Consider the following 21,149-nt stretch of genomic DNA (forward strand, 5'->3'; position numbering starts at 1 on the left):
CCCCCCCCACCCTCTATTGTTGCCATCAGACAACCTACATTGTCTAGGACAGGTTAGAAAAGAAGGCATGCACCTGTGTCCCTTCCATGGGGCAGTTGGGAATGTAAAAGCTTGTTGGTAAGGGACATGACAACTCCTGACCCTCCAATCAAGTTACAAGAAAGCAGATAAATGGCAAAGAAGAGTTGACTGACAGACCTTGGGGAGGGGCAGGGTTGGCTGATGCAACCCCCAGAGGTATAAAAGACTGAGGATCCATCTTGAAGATGAACTGGCCATGTGGTAGACAGCCATGAAGGCAGTTCCCAGTGCTGCAATTTTTCCTTATTTAGTCCTTTTGTTGTATTTTTGTTAAAGTTTAATAAACCTTTTAAAAATTTTTAAAGTGAGCAGTTGTCTCTCACAAATTTATCAGCAAGAGAGTATTTCTCACAAGCATCAAGAGAGGAAGTTGTGACCTGATGTGCAAAGGGCTCAGGCTGATGCGGACAGGAGAAACTTTGTGCCAGCAAAACAGGGCAGAACGGGGCCCAGCCCACATGAACAAGGATATGCAAAGAGCACTTCGTGCATTATGGTGAAAGTTACACAAGATCATCATAATTGGATGCCTCTCTACATGCATGGAGCATATAGTCATTACAGACTTCACTTGACCACCATGGCTTTTCAAATACAAAGGATGAGGATATTGAGATGCAGCTCACTAGGTCCCAGGATTTTTACATATTCAAAATTAAAGTTTGCAAACTTATTCTGCAAAAACTAGAATTTGTTAATTTGCAGGGATAACAGCCTTTTGCAAGGCTATTCTTGACATAATCCCAGAAATGGATTTACCTGTGTGTACAAGGTTATGCTGTGGATTTTTTCTGTCTAGGTAGAAAATCAATGTGAGACGAAAAGGGAGAACACAAGGCTCTGTTAACTTCACACATGAAATTTTTCTTGTAGGATGCTTATTTGCTTAAAATTACATTTGTGGTTGCAGACTGCTGGCTACTAGAGATGAAATGGTAACTTCAACTTGGCTGCTCCTTCATAGCATAAGACAATCAGTGTAAGGAAGTGACATTGTTTTGTCCCTTTGTAGAAAAATGCAGCTAACAGTGAGTGCTATGAGTCTGAAACAAAGCTCTGGAAGTCACATGCAGGGGAAAGAGTCTGTCTGAGATTCAAAGATGCAGTGCTTCAGCCAGAGGTGATACACAATAATCCCTATATTCAAAGTTATGTTTAAGGGTGAAATAAATGAAGAATGGAAGACTTGTATCCCTCTTTAGGAGTGGGATACTAAATGCTGACTCTATGCATAAGCAACAGAGGTGAAAAGGCAAGAGGAAAAAAACCCTAATTGTTTTAGTCTCCAAACCACCGAATACTCTGGCACAAAAGAAAACTATATCTGGACACTAAAAATCAAAGAGACTCTCTATGTACACAGTGGTCCACACACATACACAATAAAGAACCCCACTAAGGTGAAATTAGTGGTAAAAAATCTTGCTTAAATTGTTACCTTGGGAAACTTCATTAATGACTGTCAATGTAATGTAATGTAATGTAATGTAATGTAATACAATCCTATTGTGCACAATTACACTGCAGTTAGCAGCTGTTAATTTAAAGCCTCCATCAGAGGCCAATATATTGCCATTTAACTACTGGCACTTTGCTCAGAGGATACTTTCACTGGCTAGTTAAAGTTGAAACTGGGAGGGGTTTTCGGTTATTAGACTAATGAACTGCTTTTAGATTGCAGGGTTCTGGTTATTATTTTTTTTATCCAGAGATTTTAAAGGTTTGTATTATAATTACAATACAACTGACATTTGCATAACATTGAAAGAGCTGGTGAGATTTCCACTATTGAAGAGAACCTCCTTATTTCATCCTCCCTCTTACCCTGCATTTGATTCACATCTCTGACTGGATGAAATGGATCCTTCCTGGCAGAACTAAATGGAAAGAAATGTTTAGAAGATCATGTAATGCACTCCAGCTGCTGACAGCTGTTTGCTTTGTTTGAGCTAGTGTAGAAAAAACTCAGAGCAAAATCACCTCAAATGTGCAGAACTAGAGATTTCCCTACACACTTTGTTCTCAGCAGACAATATAGGAACAACATCCTAACACATTTATGAAAAGAGCTCTGTTTGGCTTCATTTTTATAACTGTGAAATTGGATTTTTATCTGAGTCTAAACCCTTAAGTGGAAAGTGTTTCCACTTTTAAGGGTCTTCTATTTCTGTCCATGAAACGGCAACATCGGGATTGTCAGATTTTATTATCAGAGTAAAACGATACAAAAAATGCATCCACAGGAAGAGAAAAAGTAATCCATTGTCTTAAAAGAGTTACCCGATGGTCTGTTGAGACAGAAGAAACTCTCAACACTTTAGTCAATGAACAGACAGGTCTGATTGTGGAAAGCTCTTAAGGACTCAAACACAGAGGATTTCATATTTTTTAGCCAAGAAGCCTAGACTAGTTGTGGACAGAGGGCAGAAGACTGTGACTGCCATAGGCACAGGCACATCTGTAATGATTTTTTACCAATTATTCTTATTATAGAGAAGTATCTGTCTGTGATTTCCCAATGGGACTATTTATTTATCTCTAACATACATAAAGCTCATCCCATTTGCAAGAAGGTGAGACGTTGTCTTTTTTACCTGCATATTGAAAAAAAAATCATTCTGAAATGGTAGCATTCCAAAGAACCCCAAACACTATTGTGCAAAGCACAATTTAATGATTAGGGCCTTTTTATAGGATTTATAATTGCTAAAGCATTGTAATTCCCCCCCCAACCCTCCCCAAAAGACTGTTCTGGTAACAATTCTCTCTCATGGCTGAGTATCAACTTATTTTTACAGAGAATTTGTTCATGATGTTTTAGGCAAGCTAGTGAGTGACAACTGGCAGCATCTGAAGGAAGAAGAACTAGATGAAGGCATTGTCATGCCAAACCACTGGCACTGCAAAGGTCAGAAGTAAGGAATTAGAGATGGCATCACAGATAGTGATATACATGATTTTTTAACTTGACCTGCCCACAAGAGTTTGCCACCACTAAGGTATCTCTACAGACAGTGTTAGAGAAAGTTATTCCTCTGACATACCCCACCAAGTGGGAGTAGTTTCAATCCAATATACTGTTTGAAGGCAGGTCTCACACAATTAAAAAAAGCAGAGCATTTTTCCTGAGAAAGGACAGCAGCTTGCTCTTTTATCACGGATTATTCTCAGATAAAAATGGTAAGCCCAGTAGGATTACTACTGCAGTCACCCAAGCAGGCAAGAAACCTTTGTTTGCACATCTCCTTCACACAGTTTGGAGTGGGGATTCAAACAAACACCTCTTACTTTCTAGTCAAATACATTAATAACATGGCTGCAGGGTATGTAAGAGTTTTGCCAGCTGTTGAAACTGTTTTGCTTTCTGTAAAACCTTTGTATGGTAATGGCAGCAAGGACACATCCAAGAAGAGCCTAAAAGATAAAATTCTGTAATTAGAAAATGCAGCCCTTGTTCCTCTGCACACTTGTTGCAGTGGATGCTCCATGTGTGGGGACATGAGGCTTGACTCCATTTTCTCAGAAGGCTGATTTATTATCTTACATATTATATTAAAATGCTACATTAAAACTATACTAAAAGAACAGAGAGAAAAGAATGATCAGAAGGCTACAAAGAACAAGAATAGAATAGAATGTATAACAAAATCCTGTGACTGCTCACAGCCTCAACACAGGTGGCTGTGATTGGTCATCAATTGAAAACAATCCACATGGACCAATGGAAGATGCACCTGTTGCATTCTACAGCAGCAGATAGTTATTGTTTACATTTCTTTCCTGAGGCTCTCAGCTCCTCAGGACAGGAAAAATCCTAGGAAGGGATTTTCCATAAAATATCATAGCTACACACACTTGTTATATCATGTACATCATTCACTAGAAAATGTAAACAGTTTGGGATTTAAAGACAAAAAATAAGATTAGAAGCACTTACCACTAAGACCTTACCCACTTGGTCCACTCTCCTCTTTACCCTCTGACTAGAGCTTCTTAATTTCTCTTTTCCACCCTTCCCCTGACCCACAGAGCACTTAGAGAAAATAGGCCAGTACAACAAACATGGGGTTGCCTTCTTCAGTTCTACTTTCAAGATAATCAAACATTGAAGGTTTCAGACTGCAGGCAAGACCAAGGTCTGGTGTGAGACTTTCCCAGGCCAAGGTATTTCCATCAGCCAGGTCTGGGATACAGGGAGTTGTGCAGGAAGTGCTGGATCAGGTGGCTTGTCTCTAGTGAACATAGGTTGTCCCTGGCTGTGAACCTAGGCTGGAATTTAAAATGTACCCATCAGGGCTGAACTTGTTTCACCTGACTTCAGCTACTTAAAATAGCTGTCTCCTTCTCTCCTGGACAATAGTAATAGCCATTTCCAGAAGATAATTTGGTCCAATCTAGAATGTTGTCACTCACTCCACCAACTACAGAAGTAGCTTACAGGTTTAGTTTGCTGAATTTAGGTAAAATACCTCTCAAGTGCTGAAGTATGCCTCCAGTCTCTTTTGAGGCACCTAAGACCTCTGGACCTAAGTCTGGATAAAGCTATCCCCCTGTAATACCACAAAATTATGTTTATTCAATAATAGCTCCCAGCTATTAATCACAAGATGTGAAAGACCAAGGCAGAAGAGGAATTTCAGCTTGCTTTCCCAAACTCCAGCAGAATGCTCATCACCACTACACTCTAAACAACTCCATCATCACCTGCCAAACATGAGTGAGCAAGTCAAACCTGCCCAAAAAGTCCTGCAAAGTAAGCCAGGCAGATGACCAACATGTGACTCTGGCTGGGGTGCAGGTATAACTCTCAAGACTGCTTTCTGTTTTTCTGCTCAGCAGCAAAATACAGGTTGTTTAAGGGGGCTTACTGGACTACGGAAAGAATTAGAGATCCCAGAGAAACATCTGGGTTCAAGATGAAAAGGCTTTACTGTGTGTCTCAGCTTTAGATACCACTCCATAAAGACTGTAATCAATCTTACTGTTCACAGTTAATTTAGTAATAGCAGCTTTTAATGTCAACGAAGTTCAGTTACAAACATAAAGAATTTGGAATCAGATCAGATGCAATTTTTTTCTACATCAGCATCACAAATTTACCTGAATACTTGTACTCGATCTGTAGCTATGTTGCTCTCCATAACAAGGTGATTAATGAGAACTATAAAATCTAATGGACAACACTGATCCCCACAATCCCTGTTTGCTTTGAATACAGTTCAAGAGTACTAGCAGCACAATACAGAGAATGCTTACCTTGTAAAAAACACAGAATACTTGCTAAAAAAAGGGAATTGTTATCAGTTCTGTTTGGATATTGTATAGCTGGAACAGGGAAAGACAGGAAAGAATTTATACCAGTCAAGACAGAGATGGGCATTAAATAACCAAAGCATGAAAATTTCAGTGTAAAAGACAACCACTATACCTACATGAAGAAAATGAATGCAAGACTTTATACTGTGCTGTCTCTTCTCAGAAGAGAAGAAAGCCATGACACTCCTAGCCTTTTTTCCAAAACTTGTCCACTAATGAAACTCTCAATAGGTAGTACAAAGCTTGCAGAATTGCTTGCTTTACTTTGGAATGTATATAAGTAAACAGATGCACAGCCTCAAAACTCACAAAACAAATGCATGGTAGTCATAATGCTAAAGTAGGAGAATGTAAATAATTGGTATTCTTATTTTCTAACAGTACAACAGCAATCTGAAAGGAAACGCAATACTGACGGTCTGTAACTTGATCCACAAGAACAAAAGGTCATAGTCTCCAGTTGTATTCCACTAAACAGATTCTTTATGCACATTTTTCTTCCAGAAAGGTTTTCCAGCAAAAAACCCCGAATTTTTTGTTTAACAGGCAATTGACCCTACTATTTCTTTTTATAATACTCTTGTTTAGGAGCCTTCTTTACACACAAAATAAAGGATTAGGCATACAGTCTCTGCCAGTCCTGCAACATCCTTACTAAGGAAGTTGTCAAGACTCCACAACTACAGAGAACTATCATCACCTGTTGTTAGAAGCTCTGTAAACATATGGTAAGGTGTGTTCTAGAAGATACTTAAAAAACCCTTTTGAGTAAGCCACTAATAGCCAAGGGTAGCTTAAGACAAAGGCCAGCAAACAGATAGCATCAGTAATCACTGACTGGTTGTTGCATTAAAATACCAATGATCACATTACAGAGCCTTCTACAGAGCTTGTGGTGTTAAGACTAACACCTGTGAGTAAGTTCCTACAGGTATGACAGCTGCCTTCTGTGTACAGTAAACATATACATATTTAAAGCTCCTTTTGCCTTCTACAGCAATTTTCACAACTCATTTCACTGATACATGTTCCAGGTAAGATTATTTCTACCACACCTCAACTCCCAGCTGTAATACAAGCTTAGTGAACTAACACTGACAGTTGTGATTAGGTTTATTAGGTCTGTATTTCTTCACACGTATCTGACATAACTTCTTGTAAGTTTTGGCACTTTCAATTTACCTTCACAGTGTCTGATTAGCCTTGCAGATGAAATACTCCATATATATTTAGCAGATCATCTTGTTACACTAAGTTCTGTAATCTTGTGGACTTTTCTGAATAATTTATTCAAATTTCCCCATCTCTTTAGTTTTAAAGAAAATAATTTTTTGTTCCAGGGTTCTTCTGGTCTGAGAGTTCTGAGGTTACTTGAAAAGAGGATTTTTATAAAGTCTCTCAGGAGGGATGCAGCAGTAACACAGATTCCTGTGTTATAATTCTTGTAAATATCTCTGCAAACACTACAAAGGAATTGTTCAACTCGGGAGTTGTTGATCCTGAGGGAATGGTTCCTCATCTCTTTCAATAAACTTATCTTTTTCAACAAACTGGCCTGGTTTGCAGCTGCTGGTCATAAATTTACATATCTTCTATAGCAGAGAGAAACAAGCATCTGCAAGAAGTATAACAACTGTATTCAGCACACAGCTATGCAATATCCCCTCTATCCTATCTGGCTAGGAGACAAACTGAGAATTTATTTATAGATTACCTGCCTAGTACATGGTCTATATCTCTAATTTCTGTGCACCCCACCAGGGGTCCCTTATACCACCTTACTGACATTCCTCATCAGGGGCGGGGATGGGACACGACAACTGTTCTTCTATTATAATAATTTAAAATATTTACACACTGAACAGCCATTCTATTACACACACACAAATTCTTACTGGCATAGTAATGAACCATACCTACAACGTTTTGCAAAGATTGATACATTGTGGGGTTTCCAAGCATGAAAAAAACATAAATCTAGCCTTCTAGAATACAGACAATTGGAGGGCCTGTCAAGGGGGGGGAAAAAAAAAAAAAGGGGTTCCCTCAAAGTTTTCTATGTTTAAGCTCTCTTTGGAGACCATTCACTACCTTCAAAATATACATGTTTGGCATTAGCTAATGGTCTCTTGGGAAAACCCACAAGTTAATTCTGTTTAAAAAAATGTGTTAAACCAAGTAGTACTTAGAGAAGAGACAGCATTGAGGATTTAATGTGTAACACATAGTTACTGAGATACACACATACATCTAAAGTGTAAAAAATAAAGTGCTTTTTATCAGGTCTCAATGCAGCAACACTATAAAAGTTTCCAACAACTGTAAAACAAATAGATACATAGAATACTGAATCAAACATACATGAAAACAGTTAACATCCTACCTGATTGATGCCCCAAGACAAAACATCCCTTCATATACATTGTATATACACATATATTCCTCTTTACTCAATATATTACGACAACATATATTTCAAAATTTTGTTGGAGTCTAAAAAAAAAAATTGTACAAATATGCAACAAGGATCAAGTACAGAAGTCCAAGAATGACAAAGAATTTGCTATCCCTGCCCACACCATCATCTCCACTCCTGGGAAAGATATGCCAGTGCTCTTTGCTGGGGTGCAGTGCCTCCACATCCTGCAAGGCACTGTGAGCAGCAGCTGTGAAGTTGGCATCGCCAGTAGTGAGTAGATCAAATACACACGAGTAAAAATAGATGTCCTTCACAAGCATCTTCTCATGGCATTTGGTGGTGGCTGTTTCCAGTGTGTACCCTGATTGGGGATGAAATGCAGCACCCCAAGGAAGCAGCTTTCCCATCACAGGCAATGGCAAGTGGCCACTCTGATCAATACGTTCACTGGAAGGGCAGCCATTCACACACAGCTGCAGATCCTGGCTCTCCTCAAAGGCCATGACCATCTCCTGGGGCATGCGAATGGCCAGGGTCAGGTAGTGCCCAAGCTGGCGGATATACACTGTGGTCCCGATGTACCTTGCATGCATCTCAACATATTTGCCACTGACTTTCTCCACAATGTGCAAGCTCCTGGTGTTCTCATCTCCTCCACTTGTTGTACCATCAACAAAAGCTGCAGGCAAATCATCAGTCATTGCTTGATATACTTTCTGATCTGTACAGTGTTGGTATGATTTGAAAATAATAGTTATCTGTGGGGGAGGGGAAAAAAAGGACAAAATTAGTGGAAAGAAATAAATAATCATCTCAAACCCTTTTCCATTTTGTAACTGAATATGTCTGGAACTGCCCACTACCTTAAAACCTGACAGTTGTCCACAACTCACGCCTAAGGAAAACAGCCTGTACACATGCTTAAAGCAGTATTTTACTGGATGGCAAATGTTAAATTTGGGGTTTTTTTGCTGGTCTGGAAGCAAGACTTTTAGCATGTGGTAACAGCCTTGAGTTCAGGAAAGGAAAACACTTTATATTTACTTAAGCATAACAACCACCTCCTGCCTCACAGTTTCTTAACACTTTGGAATGCATCCTGCAATGAGAGAAGCATAAGGACCAAGTAATTCCCACAACGCTGGCAACTATGGCAAAACCAGTATGAGACCATGCAAAATCAGAGAAAGGTATAATCAAGACCAAGAAGAACAACTAGTCAAACAGCTTAGGGATCCTAGATGCATTAGTCCTAGGAACTGGGAGATTTGACACTTTGAGTCCACTGTGCTAGAAAATGTGCCCACAGAGAAAAAAAGCAAGACTGAAAGACACCCAAAGATGTGCTTTTGAAGACTGAGTGACTTTCAACATTACAATCATTAGCATAAAGCAATTTTTAAAATTTTTTTTAAGATTAGAACTAGTCTTTTAAAACTTTCTACTTATTGGAGTAGGTCACAATAAAAGAAAAAGCAGGTCCTCCATTCTTACTTGAAGGGAATAACTAGGCTATATGGCAGACCAAGTCTGGAGTGTTTAGCTGCTTTCCTAAAACAAAAATTAGAATGAGAATTCACATCCAAGTATTATAAAGAGATAAGCTACTTCCTTTAGAGGAAGAATGACTAGAGGGGAATGACTTCTTGAAAGGGTCAAAAGACATTTTGCACTAAGAAGAGATATTTTAATAATTATTTTCACCATTGATTGATTATCTCAAATTAGTTAGTCTATGATTTAAGTAGTCTGCTATGAGACTCAAATTACTTCAAAACATAGCAGAAGATATTGTTAAACTAAGGTTAAACGTAAAATCTGTTCCACAGCAACCTCACATTTTAGTTTCAGTTAACCATCGCACTTCTGCACAATTTTATTTCTGCTTCTCTGCTTTAAACTAAGAGCAAGAGGTTAAATCAAGAGCTAGTTACAAACAATTTGAATAAAACCTCTGCCCTCATTAGCCCCACCTCTCTACACCACTTGTATAAAACACAAGTTTTCCCACCTCTCTCCTCCCATTGCAACCATTTCTTCTTTGGAGTAAGCAGACATATCCTAAATAATATTACATTTATTTTCAATATTGGGTTAATGTTAGGTGGTTGATGCTTTGTCAGTGTTTGTCTCACAACACGGACACTCCTTATTTTGACTATGTTCTCACAAGTCCTGACTGGATTTTTCCAATGGTTCTTCCTTGCATTAATCAGTTATACAGCATGAGATGTATCAGCTATATACCTTAAGATCATCTGTAGTCAAATAATTTGGTAAAGTGATGTCTGTGAACCACAGCTGAGCTGAAACGCTTATGCCCAAAATCCAGAAAACACATAAGTGCCCCTGTTGCTGTAAAGACGACCTTACAGCTTTGCTCTTAGTAAAGTAAGCTCAGCAAACAACAGAAGAGAAACTTGAGGTCCCTCAAATTATTAGTATTTCTGCATATAATCCAGGCCATAATGCAGTAAAAGGCCTTTTATTTTGTGTAACACAGTTTGGATGAAACAGACTTCTATCTCAGCCTGCTCAGACAAAGAAGCATTGCTATTTCCTTGAGCACATTTGTGTTGTTCTGCAGGGAAAGAATAATTTACACACCAACAGAAGTGAAGTCTAAGTCTCCTTAGCACTCAAACAAGTCTGGAGCCAAAAAGAAGTCTCATTGTTTTAATGAGATAATGAGCTGGCTGCTTGATAATATATTTAAACAAGGCACCTGGCAAAATTTATCAGGAAGAAGCTACCAAACTGATCTCTCCAGCTCCCTCATTTGCAAGAATGAAATGCACACAATTTTAGAACACAGAGAAAGAACAAGAAGCCTTCACTCTATTTTAAGATTAGCAATAACAATGGATGCTGAATGAGAGCTGAAAGAGTATTAGATAAATAAAGGCATGTCCATGTTGCAAGGACACTCTAAACAGAGACTCAACAGAGACCATTAAGATCTGCCAAGGACATACTTGTATATGAACTCTGCAGCTCAAGACACTGATTTTGAATATTCTGTTGTCTGTTGGGTGACATCCATCTAATCTATTGGCCAGATCAGTAAAACCAGAGTGCTGCATGGGCTTTGCCTTATCACACACTCCTATCTCAGTATCATGCCCTGGTACTGATGGATACTTCAGAACCTGTTCAAAGGGAGATGAAGCAAAATGTCATTGCAGAGCTTTCTCTCTTTAAATTCTCAAGGTATCAGAGAGCATTAAAAAGTGAAAATGGTTATTTCTTACAGACTCAACATGTGTTATATATGTTTATGTACCTACAGTATTTTTCAGTACTCTGTCTGGTTCCCAAAAACACCTTCAAAAAGCAGCTTATACAGTACTGTTTACAGACTAGAGATTAGCTGCCCTTTCTAAACTTAGGACGGAAAAATCCAGATGCCATAATCTTCACATAAAGAAAGATCTTTGAAACTATCAGTGCATCAGCCTTACTCTTTGGCCATATATAGAGGTCTTCTGCAGTGCGGCACCTGGAAGATGAAAATAAAGCTTTCCAGAGGGTTATCTGAGGATACAATAAACAAACATCAGCTATAGTAAGATTACTAAACCAAAGAAATCCCACACATAAAATTTACACATTTCATTTTGGACTTCATCTTCCCATTCCTACTGATGCCAGTACTGATGAGTACACTGATCCTGTAGTTTTCTTAAATTCCACTCCTCATACAAAACCTTTCAAAGATGGTGTTACTGAACTGTAGAACTACCATTTCTAGAGAAGACCCTAATGTGTTTGTAGAAGATTTAAGGCTTGTGTGCCTTAAACAAAAACAGCACTTTCAGCTCTTGAGTTCTTGTACTTCCTGTGGGAATCAGACATGGAAGGGTTTGATCTGTGGCCTTAGAAGAAGACAGACATAGAAGGGTTTGATCTGCAGCCTTAGAAGAAGATTGATGTAAAAATACAATACAGAGATACTAAGCAGAAGAATCATGAACTTGTATTTCCATAGTTGTAAGTGACAATATGCCCTAAGTAAGTGAGAAAATGTACTGGTAAAATGGTGTGAAGTATTTACAATGTAGGGGTGTGGTTGTATGGAACAAACTTAAGAGTTTAGAAGTTATAACAAAAGCTTGTGTGTGTGCTTGTGAGATAAAAGTATCCACAGTGCAGTAGAAGTAAGTAAATGTGATAGGTTAGAAAAGCAAAATAAATCCTGTGGCAACTGTCTATTGGTTTAGAAAGTTATATATTGCCTTCTAATGAAGAAACTTATGACTACTTTGTACTATGGCCAACTGCCTGCTCCTCTAAAATCTCATGGCCTCTGACACTGATGTTTATCTCAGCAATAAATTGTTCTTAACTTGATGGTAGTCCCATCCCTTCATTTCTAGCAGCGACAATGAGGCTAGCTTCCTTAGTGCCACAATGCAATTACAATAAAGAAGGTACCACTATGTTGTTATTTTACATTGCATTTCATAGAATTCTAGAATTGTTTGGCTAGAAAAAGATCTCTAATATCATTAACTTCAACCTTTATTATAACACTGCCAAACTTGTGGAGGAGTGAGTGAAAAAGTGTCCAGTGGAAAAGGATGCTGGCTGTTCAGCCGGATGAACATGAGCCAGAGTGGGCAAAGGGAGCCAAGAAGACCAAGGACATCCTGGCTTGGTTCAAACAAAGTGTAGCCATATGGACCAGGGCAGGACTGTACTCTGTACACAGCACTGCTGAGGTGACACCTCAAATCCTGTGTTCAGTTTTGCACCTCGCATAACCGGAAAGACACTGAGGTGCTGGAGCAAGTCTAGAGGAGGGAAACAGAGCTGGGAAGGATCTGAAGCAAAGCCTGATGAAGTGAGGCTAAGAGAGCTTGGGGTGTTCAGCCTGGAGAAAAGGAAGCTCAAGGAAGACCTCACTGCTTTCTACAAGTCTCTGAAAGGATGTTGTAGTAGGTGGAAATCAGTCTCTCCTCTCAAACAGCAAGTGACAGGATGAGAAAAAATGACCTTAAGCTGTGCTGTGAAGATTTAGAATGAATATTAGGGAAAATTTATTCACTGGAAGAGTTGTTGAGCACTGCAGCAGGATTCCCAGCCTCTTCAGTCAGCATCCCCAAAAACGTTTTAAAGGCATGTGGACACGGCACTTATGGATCATGTTTAGTGGTGGAATTGACAGTTTGCGACTGGACGCAATGGTCTTAAAGGTCTTTTCCAACCTAAATTATTCTATTGCAGCCTCCAATGAAACTGTAGTATAAAGCTGATTCTATGTAATAAGACAAATCCATCTCTACCTTAAGCAAAATGTCCATAAAGATTAAAAGAATAATGACATGTGACAAGTTACCTGATCCTTCTACTTCTTAAAACATTTAGAACATTTATCTTCCAATTGCTTTTTAATTATTTTTCTATTACGCTGTGCTCACTCTGCAATAGTTTCCTGCAAAAATGAAACCATGCTACAAAAGAGATATTTAAAGTGTTTTGACTCTGGGTAAAAGAACATTTATCCCTCAAATCCCTTTACCCTGCTGATAGCACCAATTTCCAGGTTCCAAGGTTTATACCCAATACATCACTACAGTAAAAAGCTCTGTAGTTTTTTTCCTTCTCTGTGTCCTTAAATTCACTCTTTCACCCTCAAGTTATGTATTACAGAACACCTGGACAGGAAAATCCTCATTTCCAATTAATGCAAACAAGAAGACACCTCCAAACAAGAAGGAAAGCTTTCCATTGGCAAGCCTAAGCATCTCTGCCTCATTTGCTATTCAGGGACAATTACTTTAGTGATATCCAGAACACCAGTCACAGGTGCAGTAGGCTATAAAGACTTTGTACTCCTCCAAATAAAGAACACAATAAATAAAAATTTTAAAACCCCAATGTTCTATTTAATGCATTAGACAATACCCTTCCTACCTGCTCCCTGAATAGACATTTAATCTCAGGGAATTGCAAAACTATCTCCAAGACAAGGAAGCTCTTTATCTAGAGCTGCAGAAATCAAACATTAATAATGCCAGTGACCTACTCAAAACACATGCAGGAAGTCTTTCAGAAAGTAAAAGAAAGAAAAGCTTAAACCCAGTTTCCCAGTTAACTGCTAATGATCTTCCTGTTCCATCTGAAAGGCCCTAGGATGCTATGCCAAGGGGCATAAGCACATCAGGCAAGCTCAAAAAACTGGAATTTCGAAGTTTCAGCTAGACCACAGAACACAAAATAGCTCTGCTCATGGTGAAATACATATGTTACTATGAGTAACACCAATGTGCAAAACACCTACAAACAAATTGTCAAGAGCATTTTTGTAAGTACACAACTCTCACAAGATGTGCTCTTTCAAATAAGGGATTCAAGGGAAATTTAGATTAGTATTTGCTTGGGCTTCTGTACAATTTAAGTTCAGCATATACCTGTATTTCCCATTAAACATCTACTTCAAATACGTGCAAGACTAACAAAAAGAAACAGTCTGAAAACTTTTTATATGATGAAGACAGAAGACCTATTGGCATGCTCTCAGCCAGGGATTACTCCATGTAGATAAATTGTCACTGAAGTGTAGAAGTCCTTTAAGCTACCCTGTGGCCAAAATAATTTATATACATCAACTGTAGATAGTCAACCACAGTTAAAATGGAATACTTGCAGAGGAAAATGTTACTGGAGTGAATGAAGCAGTAGTAATATAGCTTAACAGGCCTTTTCTATTTCATTATAGTAGTCTGCTCCTATAGAAATAACAGTGTCAAGGGCATGGAAATATTAAAACTTATCTTCTAAGTCACTTGTACATTCAAACAACCTTCCTTGCCTACAATAGGTGTGATAAATTCTGTTATCTGCCAAAAAAAAAAAGAAAAAAATTCAAGGACTGTGCAACTTGTGAGACATATCAGCATTAGAAATATTTCTAGTATCATAAACCATAGATCTTGTTTTATTTAATTGCTTCTGCACACTTAGCTGTGCTTGGGCGATGACAGGGATTACTAAGAGGAAAAAAAAAACATTTTACGAAAAACAAAAAAACCAAACCCCCAAACAAACAAACAAACAAAAAAACCCCAAAACCCCCAACTTTATTGAGAATAAAGACAGAAGGCACAGTTTTAAAAATAATACTTTCCCTCGGTATGTACATTTACTTCTGGTGCTCTCCTCTTTACCTCTTTGAAAAGACATATACCAGCATACTGTGCTACCACAGTCAATCATTTTCAGAATGTGGCTAAACTTAAGATCACCTATCTATTACAACCACACCCTAACCATCCACACAATTTGTACACAAGAATCTCAACTTTTTCCTCTACAACTACCAGGAACAAGGAAATAAAGAAAATTCAGCAAGAGTTTAGCAAAACTGAGGATGAAAGCTTACTGCAGATTATGAAATGCAGCTTTTTTTTTTCTTCCACTCTAGATCGCAGGAGACGTAAGTCTCTTTTGCAAAGCTTACTCACATTAGTCTCATTCCCTTATTTTATACACCTTCAGAACTCATTCACAATGCAGACTGTTTTTGAAACTGGCCTAAGTTAGGAAAATGTAATTCTGAGCTTAAGTCCAAATTCTGTTCATTCATCCAAGCATTGCCATTAGCCAATACTTCAGAACCCAGCACAACCTTAATAGTAAAACTGATTTTCCTATATTAATACTACTGCCCAGCCAACTCCACAGAGGATGTGTAGGCTCTACCCTACTGTGACAGACAACTCGTGCTTCTGACTCCAGTAATTTAAAAAAAACCTACTTCCAGACTTAACAATACAGTCAAAATTCTCTGGTGTAAATGTCTTGAAGCTGTGTACATATAGCCTGATACAGCTTGACAATACAAGAGCTACACTACCACAGTTTTTAAAAAAGCCCTTTTACTCCTAAAGAGATATGTGACAATATCAGCTTCAAATGCATGGTTAAGTAATTGACGGACACACTTGCTACCTGCATCCAGCAGAAAGAGACAAGGACTTTTCTTAAGTTAAAGAAATGGCATCAGTTATTAAACACTAGTGGATGTATTCCTACTCTAGACTCCTCAAAGTATCTGAGAGGAGTGCAATCTTAAATCTTGTCTGTCTCAACAAGGGTTTAATATTCTTGGTACAATTTTAAGGCCACTGCTTCTTTAGTAAAGCTAAGGTACTAAGTTCTTGTCACAAGCATTTAGCTTGCCACCTCCTCTCAGTTCTCTGCAGTTCGCCCTCTTGTTTTTGCTCCGAATCATCATTGTTTTGGTAACCAGTTTTTTGAGCCACTTTCTACTGTTCTAGCTGTGAAGTTTAGAAAATTAATAAAAAGCAGACACATACATTCTTTCCATCTTTAAATTCCCTTCCAACCCACAGCATTGTATGATTTTTTAAATTTCTAATTAGTGCACAGGCAGTCACAGATGTACAATCAATAAGTGTTTTAAAGTGTTACACCTGTATCATTACAGCCTTGTGTGGTGATTGGCACAAGTTTTCTTGACTTAAGCAGGAGCAGAGAGAATAAAATAACCTGGTTTTTTTGATGCTCATAAAAGAAGATGCTAAGAGTTTTACTTTTTTATACTACTGCATAGAAGATTCTCAAGCTAATACACTTCTTCACTGTTAAGGGCTAAATGACTGACTGAACCATCTTGGCCTTTTACTTCTCGGAGCATGCACAGTGCACAAAATAATCTGTACCTTGTTTGTAGCAGTAGCGCTGAATCCTGGGACCACAGGCACATTGGTCACTTGCACTGATAAGTATTTATTGTCTATGAGGGGCCAAGCGCCTTCCACTTTGCATGTCTGGAAGTGATCCTTAAAAGTCCTCAGATGAGGATCCCCAAACAAACCACAGAACAGGTAAGCAGGAGGAGGTGTCTTCTCTCCCCCATGATGTTCTCTCACTTCTGTGTGGCCACTGTAATTGCAAGGATCATGGGTCATTTCAGAGTTGGTGGAGGATGTGGGTCCATTTTTGGTACAGTTTCTCTGGGTCATGAGATCACTGATCCCAAGCACTGCAGAATGGTAGACTAAGTTTCCACGGCATGCTTTGGAATTGCGATAGGTACACACAGAGTATGCCCGCAGGGCCTTGCAGAACTCCAAATCAAAGTTCTCAAGAGCTGTGTTTAGATGTGAAGTAAAGGATACAAAATCAGTGGTGCACTTCTGGATTCCACAAGATGCGTGCAGCTCACAGTCTCCTGAGCGAAACAGACAGCAGAGAGACATAAAAGCAAACCTCTTTGGTGGCAATACCCCTTTCCACTCCCACAAGTACCATAGAAAGCAACTTAAACTGATAGTACTCACCCATTAGGGAAACATTGCATTTCAGAAAAGAAGAGGTTGAAAGATAGAAGGATAGCAATGGAGACTATCTCAGAGGCTGACAGGACTCAAGATGTCTTAATCCATTACTTCATATTGTCCAAACAAAAATTAAGAGCACTAGGTCCTGTCAAGTACAAGCCAAACATTTCATTCCAGATACCAAGGTGATGATGCAATTCTGCATTTAAATTAATCACTTAGTCAATAAGGAAGTCTCCATTTAGTCTTTTAAGGGCTTTACACAAGTTACTGAATTTTTATATAGAATTCTGCCCCTCAGAAGAACGTGGTAAAGGCAACAAAGTAATGATGTTTAGACATTGTTAGATGTTAGACATGTAAAATGTCTAAAAATGTTTAGACAAACACTAGACTGAATACAGCAAAAATTTCCCTTCTAGAAACCAGGGTGGGGGAGAATGGTAGGTAAGCGGACAAACAGTTTGCTTCATTTCCCTGGCACTGCCATAGCTAAAGCTTCAACTGCTCATTTTTTTGGGACCAAAGTGTGAAAAAAACCCAGCTGTCTGAAGTGCAAGTTTTCAGGTAACTCACCTGCACATTGCAGTAGCTGTTACTAATTCAGTAATAATTCAGTAATAAGACAGGTGGAAGAGAAACTCTCTCACACAAAAGCCTGAAGAAATGATCAGATGTATACAACTGCTAAACAGTTCAGTTTGCATGAGCAAACCAGTCAGATTTTATCTGATTACCTGATTTCTGTAAAAAACCAGTTAACATCCTTGCAAGCAAATCGATGTTTCACAGTTGTCTCCTCCACAGTTCTCACAGGTATGATCTGAAATCTTTCCAGATTCTCATGACAGTTAACAACAGCTTTCTGAAGGCAACTTATACTAAAGAACTTACCAGGAGCAAATATTAAATGAACAAGACACACTAAGGGCAACAGAGCCAAACTTTTCACACAGGTTAAAACCAGGAGGACCCCAGCCCAGGACAGATCACACTTCCTGCCATCCAAAGAGAAAACAGACCTTCATAAAGAATAGGTGCACAACTTCATGCAACAGCTGTCCAAGTCTGCAAAACTATCTAATAAAATTCATCTGTGGAACATTTATCTGAAATTTCTCACTGTCATGAAGTGGGTTTTGAATGCCACAAAGATACATGGAAGAGTTAAAATAAACCTGAAAAATGAAATACACGAGAAACTCCTGAGCCATGAGAAGTGGAAAATAGGCTGAATAACATAATTTTTCATTTTTAAATAGCTGTTTTCTGCAGTGCACCCAGTGATGAGAGGCTAGCAGCAATTTCTTTGCTTGCCTGAAACAGCTGACCTTCCTGAGTCAGTACTGACATTACTTATTCTCAATATCCAAACCATGAATTTGTAAGGGCAATGTTTTTCCAGTGATGCATAGCTAACACAAATCCGACAAAATCCCAAGACAACACAAAGTAGAATGAGGAATTCCTCACCTACAACTAAGCACGACCATGACACGACCATGACTCGTGTAGGTAAGCTGAAAATTTTTGTGCAAGCCATACATACCTCTGCAGAACACAGAAAAAAACCCCTAACAACAATCAGCTTCTGTGTTTTCAGATACACAAAAAAGACCCACACCAAGCAAAATGACAGAGGGAATACTGAGTTTAGAGCCAGACTTTCAAAGCATCAAAACTTTTACTTCCCTTCAGTTGTATTCATAATATTATTTTGATCACATATAAAGCAGGCTAGCTGAGGAAGTCTGTCAAGTTATCAAACAGCCCGATAAATAATAGAACCACAGAACTTTTAGGGCGGGAAGGGACCACCAAGTCCAATGCCCCTGCCAAGGCATGATACTTGGACCAGGTGACACAGGAACGTGTCCAGGTAGGGTTTGAATGTCTTAAGAGAGAGAAACTCCATGACCTCCCTGCTAGCCTGTTCCGGTGCTCTGCTACGCTTTAATGCAAAGTTCTTCCTCATGCTGAGGTGAAGCTTTTTGTGTTTCAGTTTATAGCCATTGTCCCTCTTTTTGTCGCTCGGCACCAATGAAGGAACCTGGCACCATCCTCTCGGACGGAGGTATTTATACGCATTAACGAGATCCCCTCGCAGCCTTCTCTGGGGTATACAGGCCCAACTCGCGAATCCCTCCTCATGAAAGGCTCTACCGGAAGGGAAAGGACCGCCACCTCCTCGCGTCTGCGCGCACCTGTCCCTCCCAGCCCCACACTCCTGGTACCTGCGCCCAGCAGCAGTAGCCCCAGTGCAGCGAGCAGCCGCCGCAGAGCGGCAAGCGGCGCCTCAGCCCTGGGGGCGCGGGAGGGCACAGCGCTCCCCATGCCCGGCCATGCAGGTCCCCGGGCCAGAAGCAGGATGGCGCCACGGCATGAGGCGGCGGCGGCAGCGCGGGCGGGCGAGCGATGTTTTCCACGGTGCTTCCCCCCTCCGCCTGCTCCTACTCCGGCGGTGCAGCCGCAGCCACCGCAACGGGGGGTGACGCGACGCGCACAAAGAGCCGGACCCTCTTGGGTGGGAGGCGGTGGCGGTGCCTGCGCTCGCGCTGCGTCCGCGGCTCCCCTCACGCTGCGACGACTGCTATTGGCTACCTGAGCTGTCCGTCACGGCTGGCCCCTGGCGGCAACGACCCGCCCGCCGCAGCAGCTGCCGCCGCGTCACTGTCGGCCGAGTGCGCCCGCACAGCGAGCAGCACCACTGAGGCGGGACGGGTAACAAGAGTCCGCCAGGGGGCATTGCCGGAATAGAAAAGGAAACACCCCGGATTAGGGTGGGGAACACCGCCAGGAGAGGAGAGGGGACCCCGCCGGGATAGGTCAGGAACACCGCTGGAATAAGGGGGCACCGCCAGGATAGGACAGGGACAGCTCAAGGATGGGACGCGAAGACCTCCGGCGCAGACGGGGGACACGGCTGGATAGGGCAAATGACAACACCGGTGCACTGCTGGGAACAGGGCGGGGGACATCGGTGGGGCAGAGCAGCGGGTACTAGTGGGACAGAGCAGATGGCAGCACAGGGACAGGAGTGGATGACAAGATACCGAGACAGAGCAGGGGGCATCACCGGGGTGAGAATTGGGAAAAGAATCTGCAGGAGAAGCTAAATGCCATCATGTCAGGATATTTTTTGAGCATCCAAAGGTAAATTTCCCTTTGAGTATGTCATTAAGATTCTAACAGGAGGAACTACAGAACATCTCAGATGTAAGTAAAAATACTGCTTTCAGGCTGTTTTTTTCAATCTATTTCTCCTTTCTAGCAAACATAATTCAGTCTGCTAAGACTAGACTGGCTGAGGCCAGTTGGTTGCGAGGCTGGGTGCTGGGTCCTGCCATTGGGTCACAATGCCTGCAGTGCTACTGGGTCAGGCAGTGGCTGGAAGGCTGCGTGGGGAAAACGGCCTGGGCATTCTGGCTGGCAGTGCTGAACATGAGCCAGCATGGACACAGGAGGCCAAGAAGGCCAATGGCATCCTGGCTTGGGTCAGCAATAGTGTGGCCAGCAGGACCAGTCCCCCTGTACTCAGGACTGGTGAGGTCACACTTCAAATCCTTTGTTTAGTTTTGGACTGCTTATATCCAGAAAGACATTGAGGTACTGGAGGGAATCCACAGGTGAGAAACAGATCCTGGGGAAGGGTCTGAAGCACAAGTCCTGTGAGAAGCAGCTGAGGGAGCTGGGGGTGTTCAGCCTGGAGGAAAGGAGGATGAGTTTCTTGCTTTTTACCACTCCCTGAGAGGAGGTTATAACCAGGTGGGGATGGGTCTCCTGCCATGTCTCAAATGAAAAGGCAACTGAAAATGGTGTTAAGTTGCAGCAAGGAACCAATGTTGGTGATTCTGTGATAAAGCATGGACAAAATACTGCACACAAATAAGAAAACCACAAATACAAAACAGACAAACTGATTCCCTTGGATCTCTCTTTATTAGAAAATTTGTGGAAAATAAATATCCAAGAAACAAACTGTTCATTTTATCAATCATGTCTGAAAAAAACCCAACAACCAAAGC

The 21,149-nt window shown here is 40.5% G+C and overlaps 1 protein-coding gene across 3 annotated transcripts; it reads right to left on the reverse strand.

Moving 5' to 3' along the window:
- Window positions 1–3,815: 3,815 nt before the first annotated feature.
- Window positions 3,816–19,741, reverse strand: RGMB (repulsive guidance molecule BMP co-receptor b). 3 transcript variants are annotated; one of them, XM_039703574.1, is made up of 3 exons: window positions 17,125–19,741; window positions 16,504–17,015; window positions 3,816–8,574 (listed from the first exon to the last, which is right to left on the reverse strand). In XM_039703574.1, the coding sequence occupies exons 1-3, from the start codon at window positions 17,126–17,128 to the stop codon at window positions 7,891–7,893; spliced, it is 1,200 nt and encodes a 399-aa protein (XP_039559508.1). In that variant the 5' UTR covers window positions 17,129–19,741; the 3' UTR covers window positions 3,816–7,890. The 3 variants fall into 3 exon arrangements, with proteins under 3 accessions (XP_039559508.1, XP_039559507.1, XP_039559506.1); XM_039703573.1 differs by having other exon boundaries at window positions 16,504–17,269; window positions 19,359–19,740; XM_039703572.1 differs by having other exon boundaries at window positions 19,359–19,738.
- Between the last annotated feature and the right edge of the window lie 1,408 nt (window positions 19,742–21,149).

The sequence above is a fragment of the Passer montanus genome, unplaced genomic scaffold (genome assembly GCF_014805655.1).
Source record: "Passer montanus isolate IOZ18808 unplaced genomic scaffold, ASM1480565v1 scaffold164, whole genome shotgun sequence".
Taxonomy (NCBI): Eukaryota; Metazoa; Chordata; class Aves; order Passeriformes; family Passeridae; genus Passer; species Passer montanus.

What these genes read in the sequence shown, in the direction of transcription:
- RGMB (XM_039703572.1), bottom strand. Translation starts at nt 19,458, where the DNA reads ATGGGGAGCGCTGTGCCCTCCCGCGCCCCCAGGGCTGAGGCGCCGCTT. An exon ending in GCTACTGCTGCTGGGCGCAG is followed by an intron (nt 17,016 to 19,358) that starts GTACCAGGAGTG and finishes TGTTTCGCTCAG; the next exon opens with GAGACTGTGAGCTGCACGCA. An exon ending in GCGCTACTGCTACAAACAAG is followed by an intron (nt 8,575 to 16,503) that starts GTACAGATTATT and finishes CCTCCCCCACAG; the next exon opens with ATAACTATTATTTTCAAATC.